Consider the following 20,795-nt stretch of genomic DNA (forward strand, 5'->3'; position numbering starts at 1 on the left):
CACACATGCATGCATACAACATGACACATCACACACGCATGCATACAACATGACACATCACACATTTATGCATACAACATGTTACATCACACACGCATGCATACAACATTATACATCACACATGCATGCATACAACATGATACATCACACATGCATGCGTACAACATGATACATCACACATGCACGCATACAATATGATACATCACACATGCATATAACATGATACATCACACATGCATGCATACAACATGATACATCACACATGCATACAACATGATACATCACACATGTATACAACATCATACATCGCACATGCATACAACATGATACATCACACATGCATACAACATGATACATCACACATGCATACAACATGATACATCACACATGTATACAACATCATACATCACACATGCATACAACATGATACATCACACATGTATACAACATGATACATCGCACATGCATGCATACAACATGATACATCACACATGCATGCATACAACATGATACATCACACATGCATACAACATGATACATCACACATGTATACAACATGATACATCGCACATGCATGCATACAACATGACACATCACACATGCATACAATATGATACATCACACATGCATATAACATGATACATCACACATGCATGCATACAACATGATACATCACACATGCATGCATACAACATGACACATCACACATGCATATAACATGATACATCACACATGCATGCATACAACATGATACATCACACATGCATGCATACAACATGATACATCACACATGCATACAACATGATACATCACACATGTATACAACATGATACATCGCACATGCATGCATACAACATGATACATCGCACATGCATGCATACAACATGATACATCACACATGCATGCATACAACATGATACATCACACATGTATACAACATGATACATCGCACATGCATGCATACAACATGATACATCACACATGCATACAACATGATACATCACACATGCATACAACATGATACATATTTCATCTTTACACTGACAAACTTTGTTATTTTTTGTAAATATTAGCTCATTAGGACTTGGATGCCAAGCCTCCATGGGGCCCTAAGCAATATTTGATTTTGGGGCCCTCTATTTCTGCCAATAATATTAATTGTTGATCATTCACACACCTACTATAAACTCATTGAGGCTCTGGCAGTGTTGTTGACATGATCCTACTGTCAGCCTGGGATGTCTTTACAAATGACATGTCCTTTATAAAGATATGGGGGTGGCCCAGTTAAGAATGTAAATAATACCAATGAATGAAGGAATGATGTCCAGAGTGCCACATTTACTTCCTAATCTTAAAATGTAAAAAACATTCAGCTACAAGAGTGGCCTGGGCTTCAAAAGTCCAAGTGATAACGCTTTGTATTTACAGTAAAAGTCTCATCAGTCTTGTACATATTAGTCTTTAATTACTAGTTTATATTTTTAGTTAATTGTTCATATTTAATGTTTACTTTCTACAAAGAAAGCGCAGTCTACTGAAGTTAAATTCCATGTGTGTTAAACATAAATGGACAATAAAGCTGATTTTGATTCACTTTATTATTTTTGGTAACAAAAACCTGAAACAGCAATGTGCAAAAATAATTTGTAGTGCAAGAAAAACAATATAATGCAACAATAAAATCACTTAAAGGCCTACTGAAACTACTACGCAGTCTGATAGTTTATATATCAATGATGAAATATTAACATTGCAACACATGCCAATACGGCCTTTTTAGTTTACTAAATTACAATTTTAAATTTCCCGGGAGTTTCGTCTTGGAAATGTCGTGTAATGATGACGTGTACGCAAGACGTCACGGGGTGTTAGGAAGTATGAGCGCTGCACACACACACAGCTAAAAGTCGTCTGCTTTAACGGCATAATTACACAGTATTTTGGACATCTGTGTTGCTGAATATTTTGCACTTTGTTCAATTAATATTGGAGAAGTCACAGTAGAAAGATGGAGTTGCGAAGCTTTAGCCTTTAGCCACACAAACACACGGTGATTCCTTGCTTAAAATTCCCGGAGGTGAAACTTTACTATGGATCAGAGCGAACATGGATCCCGACCGAATGTCAACCAGCAGGTTTCGGTGAGAAAATTGTGGTTAAAAAGTCAGTTCTTACCAGAGAAAGCTGAGCTTGTGTCTCCCCTGAGACATTGGTTCTCAACTTTTTTTCAGTGATGTACCCCCTCTGAATATTTTTTTTAATTCAAGTACCCCCTAATCATAGCAAAGCATTTTTGGTTTGAAAAAAGAAGTAAAATACAGCACTATGACATCAGTTTCTGATTTATTAAATTGTAAAACAGTGCAAAATATTGCTCATTTGTAGTGGTCTTTCTTGGACTATTTGGAAAGAAAGATATAAAAATAACTAAAAACTTGTTGAAAAATAAATAAGGGATTCAATTATGAATAAAGATTTCTACACATAGAAGTAATCATCAACTTAAAGTGTCCTCTTTGGGGATTGTAATAGAGATCATCAACTTCATTCTAAATATTTCTTCACAAAAAAATAAATCTTTAACATCAATATTTATGGAACATGTCCACAAAAAAATCTAGCTGTCAACACTGAATATTGCATCGTTGCATTTCTTTTCACAGTTTATGAACTTACATTCATATTTTGTGGAAGTATTATTCAATAAATGTATTTTATGAAGGATTTTTGAATTGTTGCGATTTTTAGAATATTTTAGAAAAATCTCACGTACCCCTTGGCATACCTTCAAGTACCCCCAGGGGTACGCGTACCCCCATTTGAGAACCACTGCCCGTGGAGACACCCTTCCGACTATCAGGTACTATTAAACTCACTAAAACACTAGCAACACAATAGAAAGATAAGAGATTTCCCCGAATTATCCTAGTAAATGTGTCTAAAAACATCGGAATACGTCCCAATGCTATCGCGGTTTTTTTTTTGTTTTTTTTTTTCTAGTTCATCCATCCATCCATCCATTTTCTACCGCTTATTCCCTTTCGGGGTTGCGGGGGGCGCTGGCGCCTATCTCAGCTACCCTCCGTCGCTATCAATATCCTCAAACACGAATCTTTCATCCTCGCTCAAATTAATGGGGAAATTGTCGTTTTCTCGGTCCGAATAGCACTTTTTGTTGGAGGCTCCCATTAAAATCAAAGTAAATATGTGAGGAGCCCCCACACTTGTGATGTCATCGTCTGCGACTTCCGGTAGAGGCGGGGCTTTTCTCTTAGCACCGAAAGTTGCGAACTTTATCGTCGATTTTCTCTACTAAATCCTTTCAGCAAAAATATGGCAATATCGCGAAATGATCAAGTATGACACCTGCTATCCCCGTTTAAATAAGAAAATCTCATTTCAGTAGGCCTTTAAATATATATAAAAAGGAACAAATTTAAATGTACAAAAACCAACATAATTAAATCAAATATCAAGCAAATACTTAAATGATATTAATGAACAGAGTTACCACAAACAAGGTAACATAACGTTTTATAAACAACTATAAAGTTACTACATATTAAAACTATGTAAATGTACATAACAATGTGCAAAAATTTTGGGGGGAAAAAATCAAAATAAACTACCTTAATTCACACATTTGACCATCACACCACAGTTTTGTTCCTCTTTTCTTCACCACTCCTTAAAACCTGGGCTTCCTGGCTTTTCTGGAGGCAAAGTCATTTATGACATCACTGTAAGAAATCAGATGGCCGACTTTTGTTATTAATTCTAATCACTGCCAGTCCACTCAGTCTTTCTTGAGCCGTGGAAGATCTCAAGTAGTTTTTTATTCATTTGAGCTCGGAAAAGCTCCGCTCCACAGATGCATCACAGGGAGAGTGCAGGCAATCCGCAGAGCTACCCAAATATTCGGGTACAACTCACAGATCTCATTTTGAGAGAGGTAAGTGAGCAATTCTTCTTGCTTTCTCTGAAGATCCTGGCCAGATGAAGCCATCAGGACCACATCATCTGCAAAAAGCAGAGACCTAATCCTGCAGCCACCAAACCGGATCCCCTCAACGCCCTGACTGCGCCTAGAAATTCTGTCCATAAAAGTTATGGACAGAAACGTGTCCAACTTACTGGGATTAGGTCTCTGCTTTTTGCAGATGATGTGGTCCTGATGGCTTCATCTGGCCGGGATCTTCAGCTCTCACTGGATCGGTTCGCAGCCGAGTGTGAAGCGACCGGAATGAGAATCAGCACCTCCAAGTCCGAGTCCATGGTTCTCGCCCGGGAAAGGGTGGATTGCCATCTCCGGGTTGGGGAGGAGACCCTGCCCCAAGTGGAGGAGTTCAAGTACCTAGGAGTCTTGTTCACGAGTGGGGGAAGAGTGGATGGTGAGATCGACAGGCGGATCGGTGCGGCGTCTTCAGTATCGATCCGTTGTGGTGAAGAAGGAGCTGAGCCGGAAGGCAAAGCTCTCAATTTACCGGTCGATCTACGTTCCCATCCTCACCTATGGTCATGAGCTTTGGGTCATGACCGAAAGGACAAGATCACGGGTATAAGCGGCCCAAATGAGTTTGGGTCTCTCCCTTAGAGATAGGGTGAGAAGCTCTGCCATCCGGGAGGAACTCAACGTAAAGCCGCTGCTCCTCCACATCGAGAGGAGCCAGATGAGGTGGTTTGGGCACCCAAACGCCTTCCTAGGGAGGTGTTTATGGCACGTCCGACTGGTAGGAGGCCACAGGGAAGACCCAGGACACGTTGGGCCTGGGAACGCCTCGGGATCCTCCGGGAAGAGCTGGACGAAGTGGCTTGGGGAGAGGGAAGTCTGGGCTTCCCTGCTTAGGCTGCGGCCCCCGCGACCCGACCTCAGATAATCAGAAAATGACGGATGGATGGATAAGTGAGCAATTCAAAGGGGGTCATATGTGCTTTGGGGAGTTCTGGAAGGTTCTCCATCTCCAGTTTTAACGGATTTAGTAGGACAAGGCATTGTTTTATAAGATAAGTCCAAACCCCCAAAACGGAAAAAAACGACGTTTCACTATAAAACAGCGTTTCTGTCAAATTAGCCATTGCAACTTACAAGTCATTGTGTGAGAACAGCTCACATATATGAATCAACTCAAAGTTCAGCTTATTATTACAGAAATACAAACACGTTAGCATGAATATTTTTCACTATTTGAACAGCCAGTTAAAAGATAAATCACACCGTGTAATTTATCTTTCGTATTTGCTTAAAAACACGTGTACTTTACACGTGTTTTTAAACTAGCTTGCTAAGTACAGCTACAAAGCTCTTTGATAAACTTTTTATTACCAAGTCATGCAAACATACCTTTATCATGGCCTTTTTTCTCCTCTTCCACTTTCTTCTTATTTATTTTTTCTACACCTGAAGGATATGTCCGTCGCAGAGGCAGAGAGCTTTGACATTTAAAGCCAGGCAGGAAGAATGACTAGGCCTGGATCAGCAGCAGCACTCTGTTTTTGTACAAGAATATATCTTTGATCATTTAGAAATCATCAGTCAGACTAGTACATGCCAAAAACTATATATAAGAAGTTTTTGTTAATTGCTTTTGGGGGGCCCCCTGGTGGCCGCGGGGCCCTAAGCAAGCGCTCTGCTTGGATGTCTGCAACATGTTTCAAAAAATGCTGGCACAAGTGGCAAAAAAGAGAAAGTACGTCGAGGAATGCTCATCAAAGACTTATTTGGAACATGCCACAAGTGAGCAGGCTATATGGGTGCCATGATTGGCTATAAAAGCAGCTTCCATGAAACGTTCACTCATTCACAAACAAGGACGGTGCGAGGGTCACCACTTTGTCAACAAATGCCTGAGCAAATTGTTAAAGAACAACATTTCTCAAGCAGCTATTGCAAGGAATTTAGGGGCTTCACCATCTACGCTCCATAAAATCATCAAAAGGTTCAGAGAATCTGGAGAAATCACTGCACGTAAGCCATGATATTACGCACCTTCCATCCACTCCATCAAAAATCGACATCGGTGTGTAAAAGGATATCACCACATAGGCTCAGGAACACTTCAGAAAACCACTGTCAGTAACTACAGTTGGTCGCGACATCTGTAAGTGCAAGTTAAAACTCTACTATGAAAAAGCCACAGCCATTTATCAACAACACCCAGAAACGCTCTCCTGGGCCCGAGTTCATCTTTGAGGGGCATTCCTCAACTTTCTCCATCAAAAGGTTCAGAGACTCTGGAGAAATAACTGCATGTAAGCAGCAAGGCCGAAAACCAACACTAATTGCCCGTGACTTTGGATCCCTCAGGCGGTACTGCATCAAAAAGCCACATCATTGTGTAAAGGATATCACCACACATGCTCAGGAACACTTCAGAAAACCACTGTCAGGAACTACAGTTGGTCGCGACATCTGTAAGTGCAAGTTAAAACTCTACTATGAAAAAGCCACAGCCATTTATCAACAACACCCAGAAACGCTCTCCTGGGCCCGAGTTCATCTTTGAGGGGCATTCCTCAACTTTCTCCATCAAAAGGTTCAGAGACTATGGAGAAATAACTGCATGTAAGCAGCAAGGCCGAAAACCAACACTAATTGCCCGTGACTTTGGATCCCTCAGGCGGTACTGCATCAAAAAGCCACATCATTGTGTAAAGGATATCACCACACAGGCTCAGGAACACTTCAGAAAACCACTGTCGGTAACTACAGTCGGTCGCGACATCTGTAAGTGCAAGGTAAAACTCTACTATGAAAAAGCCACAGCCATTTATCAACAACACCCAGAAACGCTCTCCAGGTTCCGAGTTCATCTTTGTGGAGCATTCCTCAACTTTCTCCATCAAAAGGTTCAGAGACTCTGGAGAAATAACTGCATGTAAGCAACGAGGCCGAAAACAAACACTAATTGCCCGTGATCTTGGATCCCTCAGGCGGTACTGCATCACAATGCAAAGCCGAAGCCGTTTATCAACAACACCCAGAAACCCCACCAGCTTTGCTGGGCCTGAGATCATCTAAGATGGACTTATGCAAAGTGCTAAATTGTTCTGTGGTCTGACAAGTCCACATTTCAAATTATTTTTGGAGACATCGTGTCCTTTGGACCAAACAGGAAAAGAACCATCCGGACTGTTCTTGGCTCAAAGTGTAAAAGGCAGCATGTGTGATGGTATGGGGGTGTATTAGTGGCCAAGGCACATCTGTGAAGGCACCATTAATGCTGAAAGGTACATACAGCTTTTGGAGCAACATAAGTTGTTATCGTGGACGCCCCTGCTTATTTCAGCAAGACGATGCCAAGCCGCGTGGCTTCGTAGTAAAAGAGTGCGGGTACTAGACTGGCCTGCCTGTAGTCCAGACATTGAAAATGTGTGAAGGCTAAAATATGAGGCAGGAGACTGTTGAACAACTTAAGCTGTACATCAAGCAAGAATGGGAAAGAATTCCACTTCAAAAATGTGTCTCCTCAGTTCCCAAACCTTTACTGAGTGTTGTTAAAAGAAAAGGCCATGTAACACACTGGTAAAAATTCTCTTTTTGCAATGTGTTGCTGCCATTAATTTCTAAGTTCATGATTATTTGCCCCCCAAAAAACATTGCTTCTGTAGTTTTTGATGACCCTTTCTATCTCGGGTAAGAGGCATCCGGGTCTGGCGTCCCTAGAAAATACTCAACCTTGGCACGTTTCATCCATTAGTCCGTCGACAGAACATCACTTTTGCCTTTCAAGCTTTTCTCCGCCGAAGTGTTTTCCAGCACATCTATGTTTCAGTGGGGCCCGAGTGTGATTTGCATGCATGGCCCCGCTCCGTTTCCTGGCCAGGATCCGACATCCGTAGAGCAGCCATTGGACTCTGCCAACAGGGAGCGGTCCAGTGTCAGCTGGGCTCGCTTCAATGGAGCTTTATTCAGCACTATAGTTCCTCATAGTCTCAGGCCTAATTGTAGTCACTTATTTTGAAACATTCCAGAAGTGAATCATTGACATCCATCAGCAGTAAAGTCTGCTCTCACTTTATGTGCCGTTTCAGTTTTAGCAGACGTGAATGAAACCTGTCACCTTCCATAGCTGCAGGTTTTTTTTTTTATGGCACAGCAATAAAAATAGATTTCTTGGGCACTAACACACCCCCATACCATCACACATGCTGCCTTTTACACCCTGCGCCTAGAACAGTCCGGATGGTTCTTTTCCTCTTTGGAAGTTTCCTAAAACAATTTGAAATGTGGACTCGTCAGACCATCTTAGATGAGTCCGGGTGTTGTTGACAAATAGCTGTGGCTTTGCATAGCAGAGTTTTTCCTTGCACTTACAGATGTCGCGACCAACTGTAGTTACTGGCAGTGGTTTTCTGAAGTGTTCCTGAGCCCATGTGGTGATATCCTTTACACACTGGTGTGGCTTTTTGATGCAGTACCACTTGAGGGATACAAGGCCACGGGCATATAGAGTTGGTTTTCAGCCTTGCATCTTACATGCAATTATTTCGCCAGAGTCTCTGATTCTTTTGATGGAGAAGGTTGAGGAATGCTCCTCAAAGATGAACTCGGGCCCAGGAGAGCGTTTCTGGGTGTTGTTGATAAATGGCTATGGCTTTGCCTAGCAGAGTTTTACCTTGCACTTACAGATGTCGCGACCAACTGTAGTTACCGTCGGCGGTTTTCTGAAGTGTTCCTGAGCCCATGTGGTGATATCCTTTACACACTGATGTGGCTTTTGGATGCAGTACCACCTGAGGGATCGAAGGTCACGGGCATTTAATGTCGGTTTTCGGCCTCGCTGCTTACATGCAGTTATTTCTCCAGAGTCTCTGAACCTTTTGATGGAGAAAGTTGAGGAATGCTCCTCAAAGATGAACTCAGGCCCAGGAGAGCGTTTCTGGGTGTTGTTGATAAATGGCTGTGGCTTTGCATAGTAGAGTTTTAACTTGCACGTACGGATGTCTCGACCAACTGTAGTTACTGGCAGTGGTTTTCTGAAGTGTTCCTGAGCCCATGTGGTGATATCCTTTACACACTGGTGTGGCTTTTTGATGCAGTACCACTTGAGGGATACAAGGCCACGGGCATATAGAGTTGGTTTTCAGCCTTGCTGCTTACATGCAATTATTTCGCCAGAGTCTCTGATTCTTTTGATGGAGAAAGTTGAGGAATGCTCCTCAAAGATGAACTCGGGCCCAGGAGAGCGTTTCTGGGTGTTGTTGATAAATGGCTATGGCTTTGCATAGCAGAGTTTTACCTTGCACTTACAGATGTCGCGACCAACTGTAGTTACCGTCGGTGGTTTTCTGAAGTGTTCCTGAGCCCATGTGGTGATGTCCTTTACACACTGATGTATCTTTTTGATGCAGTACCACCTGATGGATATAAGGTCACGGGCATTTAATGTTGGTTTTCGGCCTTGCTGCTTACATGCAGTTATTTCTCCAGAGTCTCTGAACCTTTTGATGGAGAAAGTTGAGGAATGCTCCTCAAAGATGAACTCAGGCCCAGGAGAGCGTTTCTGGGTGTTGTTGATAAAAGGCTGTGGCTTTGCATAGCAGAGTTTTAACTTGCACTTACAGATGTCACGACCAACTGTAGTTACCGGCGGTGGTTTTCTGAAGTGTTCCTGAGTCCTTGTTGTGATATCCTTTACAAACTGATGTGGCTTTTTGATGCAGTAACCCCTGAGGGTTACAAGGTCACAGGCATTTAATGTTATTTTTCGGCCTCGCTGCTTACATGCAATAATTTCTCCAGATTCTCTGAACTTTTTGATGGAGAAAGTTGAGGAATTCTCCTCAAAGATGAACTCGGGCCCAGGAGAGCGTTTCTGGGGGTTGTTGATAAATGGCTGTGGCTTTGCATAGTAGAGTTTTAACTTGCACTTACGGATGTCACAACCAACTGTACTTACTGGCAGTGGTTTTCTGAAGTCTTCCTGAACCCATGTGGTGATATCCTTTACACACTGATATGGCTTTTTGGTGCAGTACCACCTGAGGGATACAAGGTCACGGGCATTTATTGTTGGTTTTCGGCCGTACTGCTTACATGCAGTCATTTCTCCAAATTCTTTGAACCTTTTGATGGAGAAAATTGAGGAATGCTCCTCAAAGATTAACTCGGGCCCAGCAAAGCATTTCTGGGTGTTGTTGATAAATGGCTGTGGCTTTGCATAGCAGAGTTTTACCTTGCACTTACGGATGTCGCAACCAACTGTACTTACTGGCAGTGGTTTTATGAAGTCTTCCTGAGCCCATGTGGTGATATCATTTACACACTGATGTGGCTTTTTGATGCAGTACCACCTGAGGGATACAAGGTCGCTACTATTACTACTACTATTATATTTATATAGCGCTTTTCTCAAGTGACTCAAAGCGCTTTACATAGTGACACCCAATATCTAAGTTACATTTAAACCAGTGTGGGTGGCACTGGGAGCAGGTGGGTAAAGTGTCTTGCCCAAGAACACAACGGCAGTAACTAGGATGGCACAAGCGGGAATCGAACCTGCAACCCTCAAGTTGCTGACACGGCCACTCTACCAACCGAGCTATGCCGCCCCACCACCGTCACGGGCATTTAATGTTGGTTTTCGGCCAACTTTAAATGCAGTTATTTCTTCAGATTCTCTGAACCTTTTGATGGAGAAAGTTGAGGAATGCTCCTCAAAGATGAACTCGGGCCCAGGAGAGCGTTTCTGGGTGTTGTTGATAAATGGCTGTGGCTTTGCATAGCAGACTTTTACCTTGCACTTACAGATGTCGCGACCAACTGTAGTTACCGGCGGTGGTTTTCTGAAGTGTTCCTGAGCCCATGTGGTGATGTCCTTTACACACTGATGTATCTTTTTGATGCAGTACCACCTGATGGATATAAGGTCACGGGCATTTAATGTTGGTTTTCGGCCTCGCTGCTTACATGCAGTTATTTCTCCAGATTCTCTGAACCTTTTGATGGAGAAAGTTGAGGAATGCTCCTCAAAGATGAACTCAGGCCCAGGAGAGCGTTTCTGGGTGTTGTTGATAAAAGGCTGTGGCTTTGCATAGCAGAGTTTTAACTTGCACTTACGGATGTCGCGACCAACTGTACTTACTGGCAGTGGTTTTCTGAAGTGTTCCTGAGCCCATGTGGTGATATCCTTTCCACACTGATGTGGCTTTTTGATGCAATACCACCTGAGGGAAACAAGGTCACGGGCATTTAATGTTGGTTTCGGCCTTGCTGCTTACATGCAGTTATTTCTCCAAATTCTCTGAACTTTTTTATGGAGAAAGTTGAGAGTGCTCCTCAAAGGTGAACTCAGGCCCAGAGAGCGTTTCTGGGGGTTGTTGATAAATGGCTGTGGCTTTGCACAGTAGAGTTTTAACTTTCACCTACAGATGTCACGACCAACTGTACTTACTGGCAGTGGTTTTCTGAAGTCTTCCTGAGCCCATGTGGTGATATCCTTTACACACTGATGTGGCGTTTTGATGCAGTACCGCCTGAGGGATCGAAGGTCACAAGCATTTAATGTTGGTTTTTGGCCTTGCTGCTTACATGCAGTTATTATCCAAATTTCTGAACCTTTTTATGGGGAAAGTTGATGAATGCTCCTCAAAGATGAACTCAGGCCCAGGAGAGCGTTTCTGGGGGTTGTTGATAAATGGCTGTGGCTTTGCACAGTAGAGTTTTAACTTTCACCTACAGATGTCACGACCAACTGTACTTACTGGCAGTGGTTTTCTGAAGTCTTCCTGAGCCCATGTGGTGATATCCTTTACACACTGATGTGGCTTTTTGATGCAGTACCGCCTGAGGGATCCAAGGTCACGGGCATTTAATGTTGGTTTTCGGCCTCGCTGCTTACATGCAGTTATTTCTCCAGAGTCTCTGGACCTTTTGATGGAGAAAGTTGAGAAATGCTCCTCAAAGATGAACTCGGGCCCAGCAAAGCGTTTCTGGGTGTTGTTGACAAATGGCTGTTGCTTTGCATAGTAGAGTTTTAACTTGCACTTACAGATGTCCGACCAACTGTAGTTACTGGCAGTGGTTTTCTGAAGTATTCCTGAGCCCATATGATGATATCCTTTACACACAAATACAGTACGTACATACAAAAATACAGTTCGTGCATACACAAATACAGTGCATACATACACAAATACAGTACGTGTATACACAAATACAGTGCATACATACACAAATACAGTAAATATAAACACAAATACAGTGCCTACATACAAAAATACGGTACGTAAATACACAAATACAGTGCATAATACACAAATAAAGTACATATAAGCACAAATACAGAGCATACATACACAAATAAAGTGCAAACATACACAAATACAGTACATACACAAATACAGTAAAAATAAACACAAATACAGTGCGTACATACACAAATACAGTGCGTAATACACAAAGTACGTATAAGCACAAATACAGAGCATACATACACAAATACAGTGCGTAATACACAAAGTACGTATAAGCACAAATACAGTGCATACATACACAAATACAGTGCGTAATACACAAAGTACGTATAAGCACAAATACAGAGCATACATACACAAATACAGTACATACATACACAAATACAGTACATACATCCACAAATACCGTGCATACATACACAAATACAGTACGTGCATACACAAATACAGTTGGAGCATACACAAATACAGTGCATAAATACACAAATACAGTACATACATACACAAATACAGTACATACATACACAAATACAGTGCATACATACACAAATACAGTACGTGCATACACAAATACAGTTGGAGCATACAGAAATACAGTGCATAAATACACAAATACAGTAAATATAAACACAAATACAGTGCCTACATACAAAAATACAGTACGTACATACCCAAATACAGTGCATAATACACAAATAAAGTACGTATAAGCACAAATACAGAGCATACATACACAAATACAGTGCATAATACACAAATAAAGTACGTATAAGCACAAATACAGAGCATACATACACAAATACAGTACATACATACACAAATACAGTACATACATACACAAATACAGTACGTGCATACACAAATACAGTTGGAGCATACACAAATACAGTGCATACATACAAAAATACAGTACGTACATACCCAAATACAGTGCATAATACACAAATAAAGTACGTATAAGCACAAATACAGAGCATACATACACAAATACAGTACATACATAGACAAATACAGTGCAAATATACACAAATACAGTACGTGCATACACAAATACAGTGCATACATACACAAAAACAGTACGTTCATACACAAATACAGTACGTACATACACAAATACAGTGCATACATACACAAATACAGTACGTTCATACACAAATACAGTGCATACATACACAAATACAGTACGTTCATACACAAATACAGTGCATACATACACAAATACAGTACGTACATACACAAATACAGTGCATACATACACAATTACAGTACGTACATACACAATTACAGTACGTACATACACAAATAAAGTACGTGCATACACAAATACAGTGCATACATACACAAATACAGTGTGTACATACACAAATACAGTGCATACATACACAATTACAGTACGTACATACACAAATACAGTGCAAACATACACAAATACAGTATGTACATACACAAATACAGTTCGTACATACACAAATGCAGTGCGTACATACACAAATACAGTGCAAACATACACAAATACAGTATGTACATACACAAATACAGTTCGTACATACACAAATACAGTTCGTACATACACAAATGCAGTGCGTATATACACAAATACAGTGCATACATACACAAATACAGTGCATACATACACAATTACAGTGCATACATACACAAATACAGTGCATACATACACAAATAAAGTGCATACATACACAAATACAGTACGTACATACACAATTACAGTACGTACATACACAATTACAGTACGTACATACACAATTACAGTACGTACATACACAAATACAGTGCATACATACACAAATACAGTGTGTACATACACAAATACAGTGCATACATACACAATTACAGTACGTACATACACAAATACAGTGCAAACATACACAAATACAGTATGTACATACACAAATACAGTTCGTACATACACAAATGCAGTGCGTACATACACAAATACAGTGCAAACATACACAAATACAGTATGTACATACACAAATACAGTTCGTACATACACAAATACAGTTCGTACATACACAAATGCAGTGCATACATACACAAATACAGTGCATACATACACAAATACAGTGCATACATACACAATTACAGTGCATACATACACAAATAAAGTGCATACATACACAAATAAAGTGCATACATACACAAATACAGTACGTACATACACAAATACAGTGCATACATACACAAATACAGTACGTACATACACAAATACAGTGCATACATACACAAATACAGTGCATACATACACACATACAGTACGTACATACACAAATACAGTACGTACATACACAAATACAGTTCGTACATACACAAATACAGTGCATACATACACAAATACAGTACGTACATACACAAATACAGTTCGTACATACACAAATACAGTGCGTACATACACAAATACAGTATGTACATACACAAATACAGTTCGTACATACACAAATGCAGTGCGTACATACACAAATACAGTACGTGCATACACAAATACAGTGCATACATACACAAATACAGTGCATACATACACAATTACAGTGCATACATACACAAATACAGTGCATACATACACAAATACAGTACGTACATACACAAATACAGTGCATACATACACAATTACAGTGCATACATACACAAATACAGTACGTACATACACAAATACAGTGCATACATACACAAATACAGTGCATACATACACACATACAGTACGTACATACACAAATACAGTGCGTACATACACAAATACAGTGCATACATACACAAATACAGTGCGTACATACACAAATAGAGTGCAAACATACACAAATACAGTTCGTACGTACACAAATACAGTACGTACATACACAAATACAGTACATACATACACAAATAGAGTGCAAACATACACAAATACAGTTCGTACGTACACAAATACAGTACGTACATACACAAATACAGTGCATACATACACAAATAGAGTGCAAACATACACAAATACAGTTCGTACGTACACAAATACAGTACGTACATACACAAATACAGTGCATACAGTACATACATCCACACACACATTCACTGTACATGGGTATGTATATATACATGTGTGTATATATATATATATATATATATAAATAAACGTGCATATATGTATATATGTTTCTCTTTTCAACATGTTCGAAAAGAGAAACATATATACATACATATATATATACACATACATACATATTTGTATATATGTGTATATATATGTTTATATGTATGTTTATATATATATATATATATATGTATATTTATATATATGTTGAGTTTATACCTAAATGGATACATGGATGATACGGCAGAGGATTGGGAGAATGTCATGTGGTCAGATGAAACCAAAATAGAACTTTTGTGTATAAGCTCAACTTGTGGTGTTTGGAGGAAGAAGAATTCTGAGTTGCGTCCCAAGAACACCACACCTACTGTGAAGCATGGGGGTGGAAACATCATGCTTTGGGGCTGTTTTTCTGCTAAGGGGACAGGACGATTGATCCGTGTTAAGGAAAGAATGAATGGGGCCATGTATCCTGAGATTTTGAGCCAAAACCTCCTTCCAAATACTCATTTTCCACCATCATTTACAAATAAATTCTTTAAAATTCCTACAATGTGAATTCCTGGATTTTTTTTTCAGTCTGTCTCTCACCGTTGAAGTGTACCTATGATGAAAATTACAGACCTCTGTCATCATTTTAAGTGGGAGAACTTGCACTAAAAACTTTTTTGCCCCACTGTATATATATTTGAACTCCCAACCTACCCACCTCAGAGTTAAATATGTGAGCCTAAACTTGAGACAGTTGTAAAATGTCAGATGATAAAGCAACAGAACACCTTTTCCTTTGCCCCGATCCAACTGTGGCACGCTCCAGTTTGGCAACAAGATGGAACGCTCATCTTTTTCATCCCCGCAATCAGATAAGAGTGTAAAAATGGAACGGTTTCTTCTTTTTCCCCGAGTGTCTTTTGCGCGTGCTTGATGAAAACCACCCACTCCCTTCCCGCCTGACCTAATCAGTGGATTCCTTTCCAACAAGTGGGTTCTGATGACTAACTTGACCGGGTCCTGTCTTTGGCACAGATCTTCGCTGACGTGTCCGCACTGTTTGAAACAAAGCAACACCTTCGATCCTTTCCTCTGCATCTCACTGCCCATCCCTCTGCGCCAGACCAGGTGAGTCCTGATCTGCACCATCACTGTCATCAATACTGGATGTGCTGCACTTGCAAGTCAATAGACTGCAAAGATGAGATATTTACTCCTCACACTGACAAACTTCATGCCAGTACGCTGACTATTGGCAGCAACACATTGCAAAAAAGGCATTTTTACCAGTGTGTTACATGGCCTTTCCTTTTAACAACACTCAGTAAAGGATTGGGAACTGAGGAGACACATTTTTGAAGTGGAATTCTTTCCCATTCTTGCTTGATGTACAGCTTAAGTTGTTCAACAGTCTCCTGCCTCATATTTTAGCCTTCACACATTTTCAATGTCAGGACTACAGGCAGGCCAGTCTAGTACCCGCACTCTTTTACTATGAAGCCACGCTTGCTGAAATAAGCAGGGGCGTCCACGACAATAACATATGTTGCTCCAAAAGCTGCATGTACCTTTCAGCATTAATGGCGCCTTCACAGATGTGTAAGTTACCCGTGCCTTGGCCACTAATACACCCCCATACCATCAATCAATCAATCAATCAATCAATCAATGTTTACTTATATAGCCCTAAATCACTAGTGTCTCAAAGGGCTGCACAAACCACCACGACATCCTCGGTAGGCCCACATAAGGGCAAGGAAAACTCACACCCAGTGGGACATCGGTGACAATAATGACCCAGTGGGACGTCAGTGACAATGATGACTATGAGAACCTTAGAGAGGAGGAAAGCAATGGATGTCGAGCGGGTCTAACATGATACTGTGAAAGTTCAATCCACAATGGATACAACACAGTCGCGAGAGTCCAGTCCAAAGAGGATCCAAGACACAGCAGCGAGAGTCCAGTCCAAAGAGGAGCCAAGACACAGCAGCGAGAGTCCCGTTCACAGCGGAGCCAGCAGGAAACCATCCCAAGCGTAGGCGGACCAGCAGCGCAGAGATGTCCCCAGCCGATACACAGGCGAGCAGTACATGGCCACCGGATCGGACCGGACCCCCTCCACACGGGAGAGTGGGACATAGAAGAAAAAGAAAAGAAACGGCAGATCAACTGGTACCTAAAACACTCCGGATGGTTCTTTTCCTCTTCGGTCTGGAGGACACCACGTCCACAGTTTCCAAAAACAATTCGAAATGTGGACTCGTCAGACCACACAACACTTTTCCACTTTGCATCACTCAATCTTAGATGATCTCGGGCCCAGCGAAGCCGGCGGCGTTTCCGGGTGTTGTTGATATATGGCTTTGGCTTTTGCATAGTAGAGTGTGAAGTGAATTATATTTATATAGCGCTTTTTACTAGTGACTCAAAGCGCTTTACATAGTGAAACCCAATATCTAATTTTTACATTTAAACCAGTGTGGGTGGCACTGGGAGCAGGTGGGTAAAGTGTCTTGCCCAAGGACACAACGGCAGTGACTAGGATGGCAGAAGCAGGAATCGAACCTACAACTCTCAAGTTGCTGGCACGGCCGCTCTACCAACCGAGCTATATAGATTTACTATATAGATACACTTTGCGCCTAGAACAGTCCGGATGGTTTGCTTCCTCTTTGGTCCAAAGGACACCACTTGTCCAAAAACAATTTGAAATTTGGACTCGTCAGACTACGGGACACTTTTCCACTTTGCATCAGTCCATCTTAGATGAGCTTGGGCCCAGCGAAGCCGGCTGTGTTTCTGGGTGTTGTTGATAAATGGCTTTGACTTTGCATAGCAGAGTTTTAACTTGCACTTACCGATGTAGCGACCAACTGTAGTTACTGACAGTGGTTTTTCTGAAGTCTTTCTGAGCTTATGTGGTGATATCTTTTACACACAGATGTCGCTTTTTAATGCAGTAGCGCCTGAGGGATCCAAGGTGCGTAATACTATGGCTTATGTGCAGTGATTTCTACAGATTCTCTGAACCTTTTGATGATAATACGGAGTGTAGATGGTGAAATCCCTAAATTCCTTGCAATACCTGGTTGATAAATGTTTTTAAACAATTTGCTCAGGCATTTGTTGACAGAGTGCTGACTCTCACCCCGTCCTTGTTTGTGAATAAGTGAGCATTTCACGGAAGCTGTTTTTATAGCCAATCATGGCACCCACCTGTTCCCAATGAGCCTGTTCACCTGTGGGATGTTCCAAATAAGAGCATTCCTCAACTTTCTCAGTCTTTTTTGCTACTTGTGCCAGCTTTTTTGGAAACATGTTATAGGCATCAAATTCCAATTGAGCTAATATTTGTCTCATATTTTAGCCTTCACACATTTTCAATGTCTGGACTACAGGCAGGCCAGTCTAGTACCCGCACTCTTTTACTATGAAGCCACGCTGTTGTAACACCTGGCTTGGCATTGTCTTACTGAAATAAGCAGGGGCGTCCACGACAATAACATATGTTGCTCCAAAAGCTGTATGTACCTTTCAGCATTAATGGTGCCTTCACTGATGTGTAAGTTACCCATGCCTTGGCCACTAATACACCCCCATACCATCACACATGCTGCCTAGAACAGTCCGGATGGTTCTTTTCCTCTTCGGTCTGGAGGACACCACGTCCACAGTTTCCAAAAACAATTCGAAATGTGGACTCGTCAGGCCACACAACACTTTTCCACTTTGCATCAGTCAATCTTATATGATTTCGGGCCCAGCGAAGCCGGCGGTGTTTCTGGGTGTTGTTGATATATCGCTTTGGCTTTTGCATAGTAGAGTGTGAAGTGAAGTGAATTATATTTATATAGCACTTTTTCTCTAGTGACTCAAAGCGCTTTACATAGTGAAACCCAATATCTAATTTTTACATTTAAACCAGTGTGGGTGGCACTGGGAGCAGGTGGGTAAAGTGTCTTGCCCAAGGACACAACGGCAGTGACTAGGATGGCAGAAGCAGGAATCGAACCTACAACTCTCAAGTTGCTGGCACGGCCGCTCTACCAACCGAGCTATATAGATTTACTATATAGATACACTTTGCGCCTAGAACAGTCCGGATGGTTCGTTTCCTCTTTGGTCCAAAGGACACCACTTGTCCAAAAACAATTTGAAATGTGGACTCGTCAGACCACAGGACACTTTTCCACTTTGCATCAGTCCATCTTAGATGAGCTCGGGGCCCAGGGAAGCCGGCGGCGTTTCTGGGTGTTGTTGATCAATGGCTTTGGCTTTGCATAGTAGAGCTTTAACTTGCACTTACAGATGTAGCGACCAACTGTAGTTACTGACAGTGGTTTTCTGAAGTGTTCCTGAGCCCACGTTGTGATATCCTTTATAGATTGATGTCGATTTTTTAATACAGTGCCGTCTGAGGGATGGAAGGTCACGGTCATTCAATGTTGGTTTCCGGCCATGCTGCTTACGTGGATTGATTTCTCCAGATTCTCTGAACCTTTTGATGATATTATGGAGCGTAGATGTTGAAATCCCTAAATTTCTTGCAATTGCTCTTTGAGATACGTTGTTCTTAAACTGTTTGACTATTTGCTCACGCAGTTGTGGACAAAGGGGTGTACCTCGCCCCATCCTTTCTTGTGGAAGACTGAGCATTTTTTGGGAAGCTGTTTTTACACCCAATCATGGCACCCACCTGTTCCCAATTAGCCTGCACACCTGTGGGATGTTCCAAATAAGTGTTTGATGAGTTTTTTAACTTGCTTTTACAGATGTAGCGACCAACTGTAGTTACTGACAGTGGTTTTCTGAAGTGTTCCTGAGCCCATGTGGTGATATCCTTTACACATCGAGGCCGCTTTTTAATGCAATACCGCCTGAGGATCCAAGGTCCGTAATATCATGGCTTACGTGCAGTGATTTCTTCAGATTCTCTGAACCTTTCATGAAATTGCGGAGAATAGATGGTGGAATCCCAAAATTCCTTGCAATAGCTGCCTAAGAAATGTTTTTCTTCAACAATTTGCTCAGGCATTTGTCGACAAAGTGGTGACCCTCGCCCCGTCCTTGTTTGTGAACGACTGAGCATTTCATGGAAGCTGTTCCCAATTAGCCCGTTCACCTGTGGGATGTTCCAAAAAAAAGTCTTTGATGAGCATTCCTCGACTTCTCTGTCTTTTTTGCCACTTGTGCCAGCTTTTTTTGAAACATGCTGCAGGCACCACATTCTAAATGAGCGAATGTTTGCGAAAAAATAACAAAGTGAAGATGAAATATCTTGTCTTTGCAGTCAATTCAATTGAATATAAGTTGAAAAGGATTTGTTTTTATTCACCATTTACACAACCTGACAACTTCACTAGTTTAGGTTTTAGTACTTTTTGAATCGTTCAAGACTTAAAGTCTTTTGAAAACTGTCATGATCTGTGGTCTGGATCATGTTTTCTGTTAGTTTTTGACTATTTTAGTTCCTGTTTAATCTCCCTTGTTTAGTTACCATGACGACCCATTAGTTTCACCT

The 20,795-nt window shown here is 41.3% G+C and overlaps 1 protein-coding gene across 2 annotated transcripts in view; it reads left to right on the top strand.

Annotated features, from left to right (window-relative positions):
- Positions 1 to 20,795, top strand: part of usp43b (ubiquitin specific peptidase 43b) — a 321,262-nt gene that overhangs the window by 213,866 nt on the left and 86,601 nt on the right. For both annotated transcript variants that reach the window (XM_061884275.1, XM_061884274.1), the window contains exon 4: positions 16,307 to 16,399. In XM_061884275.1, the coding sequence (XP_061740259.1) occupies positions 16,307 to 16,399 (93 nt within the window). The remainder of the gene's footprint in view (positions 1 to 16,306; positions 16,400 to 20,795) is intronic.

This window comes from Nerophis ophidion, linkage group LG23 (assembly GCF_033978795.1).
Source record: "Nerophis ophidion isolate RoL-2023_Sa linkage group LG23, RoL_Noph_v1.0, whole genome shotgun sequence".
Classification (NCBI taxonomy): Eukaryota; Metazoa; Chordata; class Actinopteri; order Syngnathiformes; family Syngnathidae; genus Nerophis; species Nerophis ophidion.